The 8,695-nt window shown below is 40.1% G+C and overlaps 1 protein-coding gene across 2 annotated transcripts in view; it reads left to right on the top strand.

Moving 5' to 3' along the window:
• The first annotated feature begins 1,529 nt into the window (after positions 1 to 1,529).
• LOC124864967 (neuronal-specific septin-3-like) overlaps positions 1,530 to 8,695 on the top strand; it is a 108,736-nt gene continuing 101,570 nt past the window's right edge. The window contains exon 1 of one of the 2 annotated variants that reach the window (XM_047359915.1): positions 1,530 to 1,814. In XM_047359915.1, coding sequence (XP_047215871.1) covers positions 1,760 to 1,814 — 55 coding nt within the window. In that variant the 5' untranslated portion in view covers positions 1,530 to 1,759. The remainder of the gene's footprint in view (positions 1,815 to 8,695) is intronic. The other variant, XM_047359913.1, reaches the window with a different exon arrangement.

Raw genomic sequence — 8,695 nt, 5'->3', positions numbered from 1 at the left:
GAAGTACAGTCTGCTCTGTTCCTTCTTGTAGATGGCTTCACAGTTGCATCTCCACTCTAGTCTGTTGTCCAGGTGAACACCGAGGTATTTATACTCCTCCACCACCTCCACTTCTTCTCCCATGATAGAAATAGTTTTTGACTTATTCCTGTTTCTCTTAAAATCTACAATCATCTCCTTTGTTTTAGTCACGTTCAAAATGAGATGATTGTTTCCACACCATGCCACAAAGCGGTCCACCACCTTCCTGTACTCAGCTTCTTGTCCATCTCTGATCCACCCCACGACTGCAGAATCATCCGAGTATTTCTGCAGATGACAGGAGTCTGTCTTGTACTGGAAGTCTGAGGTGTACAGAGTGAAAAAGTGGAATGTTTTTGGGTAGAAACTGAAAATGGCTACATATCTATCGATCGATCGATCGATCGATCGATCGATCTATCTATCTATCTATCTATCTATCTATCTATCTATCTATCTATCTATCTATCTATCTATCTATCTATCTATCTATCTATCTATCTATCTATCTATCTATCTATCTATCTATCGATCCTATTTTTGTGATAGACCAACTCTAAGTCCCACATACTGATGAAACAAATTATAAATGATGATGGTAAAAAGCATCTGAAAGCGCTGATGCATTTATATTCAGACCACTTCTTGCACGACTAATAGTTCTTTTTTTAAGTTATTTTACTGAGCTGTGGATTTGTACAGCTCCTCCAGAGGTACCATGGGCCTCTTGGCTAATTTGATGAATACTCTCCTTGGCCCGTCAGTTTAGGTGGACATCCATGTCCATGTAGGTTTACAGTAGGTCCATCCTCTTTCCATGTTTAGATGCTGGATTGTACAGACCTCTGACATGTTCAAAGCTTGGTATATTGTTTTAAACCTCAGCAGAGGCCCACATGCTACATGTGGCAGAAAACTAACACTCTACATTACCCTGAAAACAGCCGTATTAAGTCGGCGGCAGCCTCATGGTGTGGAGATGTTGTTCTTCAGCAAGGAGAGTGAAGCTGGTAAAGACAAATCTCAAAAACTCTGCAGCTTTAGAGGCAGCAAAAGGTGGAGATAACTTTAATTTATTATGTGGTGTCTGTCTCTTAGTTGAAGGTAGCCTACTTGTTTTTGTAATTTTTAAGAACGTTTCTTTTCATTTAGATCTTTCCACACTGAAGGTGAACTGCAGGATTATTTAGAAACACTCGCAGGATTAATGATATCCTGTGAAATAGCCACCGCTAATGATTAGATTCAGACATCCTGACAATAAACCACTATACACACCTTGTAGAAGTGAAAGCCTGTTCTTTCCCTGTTTGACCCTAACTCAGAAGCGTGGATAGTAAAGGGAGGCTTTGTCGGCTTGTGCAAACTGCAGGGTGTTTCTGACGTGCATCAGAAGGGTTGGGGCGGTGGGGGATGGAGGGATTCTCGCTGAAGGTTTTATTCCAGGTGTTGCTTGCGGATCCGCCCACTCTTCTCGCCCCCCTTGTCCCTCGCGGCTGCAGCCTGTGCCGGGGAACAAGCAGCGGGATGGGCCCACAGCCACGCAGGGGCTCCGACGGTCCAGCAGTCCGACAGACAGCAGGATCCGAACTGGAGGGAAGGAATCTGCTAGAGAACATTATCAGACCAGTTCGAGTTATTTCACAAAGGGTAAAACCCCACAAAGTTTTCCTCGGCGTTCATTTGGTTCTTCGCTGACTTGGAGCGCAGTAAAGAGGCTCTCTGCAATCAAAACAGGATGTCGGACCTTCCAGTCAACGACCACCTCGCAGGGATCTTATCTGATTTTGAAGGTATGTGGACGGTTATATTGGATAATTACTTACTGGAGGCTTGGGCTTGGCACTTAATTAATACAGATCTTGGAGAATCTTCTTTTTTTTTACTATTTTTAAAATAAAAAAGTTTACTGTAAAGCTGTTTCACTCATGGTGATCACTTTAATTGTTTAGCAAATCTCAATCAATGTAGCTGGTTCGGTTAGAGCTGCGTTGCATATTTTATAGACCAAACAATCCATTAATTGAACAAAGTTCAAATCGGTTAATGAATGCAGAGTTCAAACCTGCTCTACGTTAGACTGCAGTTACACGATCATGTGAAAGACATTTATTTCAACTGAATGCGCCGACTGTATAATTAGTACATATCAAATTGGTTGTACGTTGTGTGTGTGTTGTGGGTGTGGGGAGAAGTATCTTTAGATCTTCAGATGCTCTGTGAATGAGCTGCTGTGCCTCCTGTTTTTTTTTTCCTGACCCGGTTCAGAGTAAAACGTTGTAGTCGCTCATGGCTCCATTTAAAAGAGCCCAATATTTATCTAACTGTTTTAAACATTGTTACAACGCATCGTGTTTTGGTAGGCCGATTTTCTATCCTATATATCTTTCAATGCTGGAATTAACATGAAACTACAGAGGATTTTTCAGTTTGAATGGTTAAAGTTTTGTACAATAACGATTTAAAGAAACAGGACTGTCTGACTGTGTCGTGCTAATGGGCCCATATCATGAACAAAACTACATACAGATATTTTCTTTCTGCAGCTTTTCCAGCCTCCCCATCCAGCATCTTATTACTGTCCTCACACTCCAGTCCCAATGGTGGCAATAATGTTCAGGTGTTAAAGCTGTGTTTTCTAAACAAGAGATGTTTAAGTGATCAGTCAATAGAAATTTAGATTCAGCCCAGGTTTTCATTGTATATGTAACTGCACAATTAATTTCAGTTTATGTACTCGTACTCGTACTCGTCGTCTTCCGCTTATCCGGGACCGGGTCGCGGGGGCAGCAGACTCAGCAGAGACGCCCAGACGTCCCTCTCTCCAGACACCTCCTCCAGTTCCTCCGGGGGGAGCCCAAGGCGTTCCCAGGCCAGCCGAGAGACATAGTACCTCCAGCGTGTCCTGGCCCGTCCCCTGGGCCTCCTCCCGGTGGGACGTGCCTGGAACACCTCCCGAGGAAGGCATCCAGGAGGCATAGAAGGAGGTATAGATGCCCGAGCCTCAAGTGGAGGAGTTCAAGTATCTCGGGGTCTTGTTCACGAGTGAGGGAAGAATGGAGCGGGAGATCGACAGACGGATCGGTGCGGCTGCCACAGTAATGGGGGCGCTGTACCGGTCCGTTGTGGTGAAGAGAGAGCTGAGCCAAAAAGCAAAGCTCTCAATTTACCGGTCGGTCTACGTTCCTACCCTCACCTATGGCCATGAACTTTGGGTCATGACCGAAAGAACGAGATCCTGGATACAAGCAGCTGAAATGAGCTTCCTCCGTAGGGTGGCCGGGCACTCCCTTAGAGATAGGGTGAGGAGCTCGGAGTAGAGCCGCTGCTCCTCCACATCGAGAGGAGCCAGTTGAGGTGGTTCAGTTTATGTATTCAACTCCAAATAACAACAGATGTCATTTCAATACACTTTACAAACAGGTCCAATTCATTTGCTGTCATATAAAATCCTAAATGATCCAAATTTAGTTACATTTATAGCAGTCCAATCCAGTCAGACACGCTCAAATTTAATTAGTTTATGTAAGAAAAATGTGGATCATTGCAAATCTTGCCTCTGTCTCAGTATTTTCTTGAAACAAGCATTCACATTGTTTTCTGTTGTCTGATTGCAGTTCGGACTCCAAAAAGTATTTAACAGCTATTCTCATGAACCTGCATTGTCTGGTTCACGCATCTGCCAAAATATTTACTTTGATGCCTTAACTAAAACTATAACCATAACTAATGGTGCATTCTATTTGGAGGTTGGATTTTACAAGTTTCCAGTAATAAAGGCAACAATGCCCTCTAAACTTGCAATTCCAATTGTGAAAGTCAATGGTCTTGAAGAAGCCCTGAGATAAACATAAAATATGTCTGACATGCAAAATGTCGTGAGATTTGGGAGCTCTTGCTACAACTAGTTAGCATCTCAAAAGTTAGCGATCAACTTGGGTGTGACATACACTACTGGTCCAAACTTTTAGAACCCCTTTCTCATTTACCGGTTTTCTTATATTTATTTACATTGTACATAGATTCTCACTGAAGGCATCAAAACTGTGAATGAACACATATGTAATTATGTAGCAAACAAAAAATTGGAAAAAAATTTAAACATGTTTTTTATTTTAGATTTCTTAAAGTAGCCGCCCTTTGCTGTGATGACTGAAATATTAACCTTTGGTCGTCTCTCAATGAACCTCTGGGAAGTTCTTTCAAGACTCTTTGGAAAACCATTTCAGGTGACCACCTCATGAAGCTCTTGGAGAGAACGCCAAGAGAGCAAAGCAGTCATCAGAGCAAAGGGTGGCTATTATGAAGAATGTTTAGATTTATTTCACACTTTTTGTTTACTATGTAATTCCAGGTGTTTTCATTCACAGTTTTGGTGCCTTTTGTGAGAATAAATAGTCATGAAAATAAAGAGACCCATTAAGTCAGAACGGTATCTGAAACTTTTTAACCCATAGTGTATGCCCAGATCTGAACGTTGAATTTGGAGACTGATTACAGTAAATGTAGAAGTGGGTGCTTAGATTGTCTCACCTTTACTTGTGCGTGTTTAGTTAGAAAATAATTACATCCTTCTGTACTACCTTGTAAAAAGAGGAAAAACAAAAGAAGTTACTAAAAACCTTTTCTCCCAATAAACTGTGTTACAGTCAGAAGTGTAGCTCTGTGGCTACTGATTCCTAGCTGCCAAACGCCACAATGAACCCTACTCAAGTTGTTCCTCCTCTATCATCTACAGAGCCCCTCCCATTCCCTCGGTTTGATCAAACTTACAAAGGTGCCGCAGGTTGATACTACATTTACATGAATTAACAACCTACAGTTCTGAACATTATTGAGAACTTTGTCCATAAATATTGTTTTAAACAAATAAATCAGATTCTCCTTAGTTTTATGAACTTTTAGCATGTATAAGCATATCCATATTAAAAAGGCTTATTTAACTGGTTACCAGGACTTGTGACCACCACATTTGAAGTTCCTTCAGATCTGTTTAGATCTAAACATGGTGATTGAGACTGCATGCTAACGAAATATTTGACCGTTAAAAGAAGAAATAACGCAGTTTAGTAAAACAGTCTTTCATGTTTCAGCACACATGATTACAATGATTACATTACTTCCATCTCGTGCTGCAGAAGCCTGTTAAATTATCCATTTATATAAGTCAGGTGTGTGGCAGCAAGGAAACACCTACAACATGTAGGACACTGGGCCCTGAGAACCAGGGTAAAGAAACCATGATTTAAAAGATATTGACAAAGTCCATTCTTTGTTCATTATGGTCATCCACGTTTGTTCTCCTGCTCGGTCTCCGTTCAGCATCTTCTTAACCAACTGAGGGCAGCTCTCTAATTGAGCAGGCAATTAACTGCTAATTGAGCCAGTCTGCAGTCGCCCTTTAAAACTCTTACATTACTAATGAATGAAAATCCAAAGCAAGTATTGGCTCTAACGAGGCATAAGACCTCTAACATCGATTTTGATATAACTCTTCCTCGTCCAATTTCTCTTTGGGATTGGTATTTTTCAATTAAACTGTGCACCAGCCGCTGGGACTTTGCTGACTAGTGTAAGATGCTAATCATGCTATTTTTTGCTCTGTTGAGAAACCATGTTAACTCAGAGATAACCAGTTTTCATTACTGCCTCACAGAGGGCAATAATGCATGCATAATACAATAATGCTGTTTTATACTATGTCTACTCAGAACAGAAGGAAAAATTAAGTGTTTTTTTTTCACCAATATGTCTATGCAGTTTTGTCTCCTTGTTCACTAGGAAAACAAGATCTCTCCTCACTGTATTTTCTTAAATAGTTTTTCTGCTCTACTTATGATCTGACCCACGATTTTCTCTATCTGTGCAACCCCAACCTTCACAACAATGTAGGGCTTGTGGGGCCAAACTTCAAACTTTGTAGTTTGATTTCAATAAGGACATGGACTTCCTCTAAGGCTAGTATGTACAACATGGAAACATTACTAACACAAGCTGTGCAAGGAGGACAGATTAATCATTTATCTACATATAGTACAGTATATAATGATATGTAGAGATGAATGAATGAGTGAATGGTATAGCCCTATCCAGGTATTATTGTCTGTTGAAGGGCATAATGGCTGTTGGCAAGAACGAGCTGTTGTAGCCTTCTGCTCTCCACCTATGGAATCAAATTGTCAAAAAGAAACACGTAACATTATTGTAATAAAGATCCTTACATGTAAATTCAACCCGTGCAAGCAGAAGCCAACAGCCATGGGTACAGTGATCTCGCCATCATGCATGTGAAGGTGCCAGCTACATGAGGAGCAGTGTCGAAGAGTAAGCCAGTAGCAATGTATCGTTTATCTTCTTTTAGCAGTTTTTAAGCATCTGAACACTAGAAAAGAAATGGACTTCGGCCATACAGGGAGATGAGGGACCGGTATTTATAGGGTGAAAGGGCAGCAGCTGTGCGACCCCAGGACTCTTTAATCAGACGAAGACACAGATTTGTGAACATCCAGAGTCTTGTTGGAAGCACTTACTATCACTGCCCCTTCTTTCTGGATTTTATTGGATTTAAAAAGGAGAAACTTATAAATCCAACCATACACAACAGCTAAAAGAAGAAGCTGCGCATGTTGGCATGGAGACGGACAGAGGAAGTTAATTTGTTGGGTCAGACTGTGACCGTGGGTAAGTTTAATAATAATAATAATTCCAGATGAAGCTGTTGTCAGGAAGATGTGGTTATAAACACATTTAAACATGTAAACTATGTTCTTAGCAGCAGAAAGTTGGTAGCTACTTTTAACTATAAAAGCCTTTAGCCTGTTTTAACTGTTTGAAATGCTAACATCAGCACAGCATTTGGATTATCTCCACATTTATACAGAATGAAAAAGAAACAGCTGGTATTTTTTAAATGAAAAAATGCTGTCAGTCTGTTGTTAGGTTAGTGCCAGATGTTCTTCCATTTTTATTCGGATTCTATGGGCTCAGGTTCTGACACCACAAACTGAGTGAGCGAGCTAACCTTCAGCGATGAGTCCAGGCTGCTTCAATTCTTTTATTTTTGAATTTAAGACACAGCTGTTAAATCTCGTAACTTGTCACTCTGATGTTCCAGGCTGCTTAAAGATAGTCGAACTGTGTCACTGTGTTAGATGTCCCCACTACTGTTTATCTGTTGAAGCTGCTGATGAACTGCTGAACTGGTGCTTTTTCTTTAATTCTCCAACTATAAAACACCTTTTATTGTGGCTGTTGGTAGGAGTTTTCAGTATCCTTAGATTGCAACTAGAACTTTTTCATGACCTCACTATCTTCTCTTTCAGATGTGACCCACTCCATTCAATGATTTCTATCACCTTCAACAGACAGTGTAATTTTCTCAGTTGACTACGGATGTTCAATCACTTCTGCAAAACAAACTGTAAGCCAGTCACCTACTCTGTATGGCATTATCTTGACGTACAGTAATCTGCAGAACCTTGGTGTCATTGTTGACCAGAACATAGTTTTGCTCCTTACAGCATGACTTCTCAAACCAGACAACAAATTCCTCTGTCAAGTCTAGTTGAAGGAACTTCGATGTTGTGTTTGATCAGTTCATGCATCTAAGCAATCACACAATCAACTGTTCCTTTTACTTCAGAAATATTTCAAAATTAAGAAGAGTAGTGTCAAAACATAAACAAGATATGATCATCTATACATTTATTTCACCTTGTTTAGATTTTGCATTAGGCGTTTTGCCTTTATTAACACAAAAGACCTTGATTGGAGGTCAACAACACTCTTTACTAGAACCAACAGGACATGTATCACTTCTGTCTGAATGTGTCTGTAGTGGCTACCAGTTAATTTCAGAGTTCATCCTTAACCTTTACGGCTTTGCAAGGAGATGTTTCTAATTGCACCCCTGACCTGTTCAAGCCTTACACATCAACTCAGACCCTCAGATCCACTAACTGGATCCACTAACTGTTAGTACCTCAGAATTTTTTCACATATGCACACACTCATACTTAAGGCATATTTAGAGCGACCAGTTAATCTAATAGTCATGTTTTTGGACTGTTGGAGAAAGCCAGACTAATAGATCTTACATTTCTCAAATTTTAGCTTCTCCACATTGGCTCCTTGTTGAATCTAGAATAGAATTAAAATAAAATTTAATAGAGTACATTTTAAAATCCTAGCGCCTAGAGAGGACATTTGTTGTGAATGACCACTATATAGACATACACTGAATTAAATTACTACTAAATACTTTGGTTTATTAATTATTATGAATTGAAAATTTTAAATGAAGTTAAATTAAAGGCAGCTCTTCCCAACAGGAGCATTAGGATGCCTTCTAATCATCTGATCTCTTTCTAAACTGAGTACAGAACTGAATATATTGGCTCAGCAGCTCAGATAAACTGCAGAACATGTATTTCTTTGGTTTTCTGTTTTTCCTCAGTATAACATGCTTGTGTGTGCTATCATTCTCCTATTTTTAGGTCCACTGCTTTTCCATCTGGACTGGCACCATATTGGGTGGATGACAGAACACAAGGAAAATATTTGACCTCAAAGATGTTCTCATAACAGCAAAGAACACTGACCAAGTTCTACTGTTCTCTTTATTAACTTTGTCTGCTTAATTGCCTGTGTTTAAAGTATATTACAGGGTAGTTCT

Source organism: Girardinichthys multiradiatus, chromosome Y (assembly GCF_021462225.1).
Source record: "Girardinichthys multiradiatus isolate DD_20200921_A chromosome Y, DD_fGirMul_XY1, whole genome shotgun sequence".
NCBI lineage: Eukaryota > Metazoa > Chordata > Actinopteri > Cyprinodontiformes > Goodeidae > Girardinichthys > Girardinichthys multiradiatus.
This window is presented reverse-complemented; position numbering and strand designations above follow the sequence as displayed.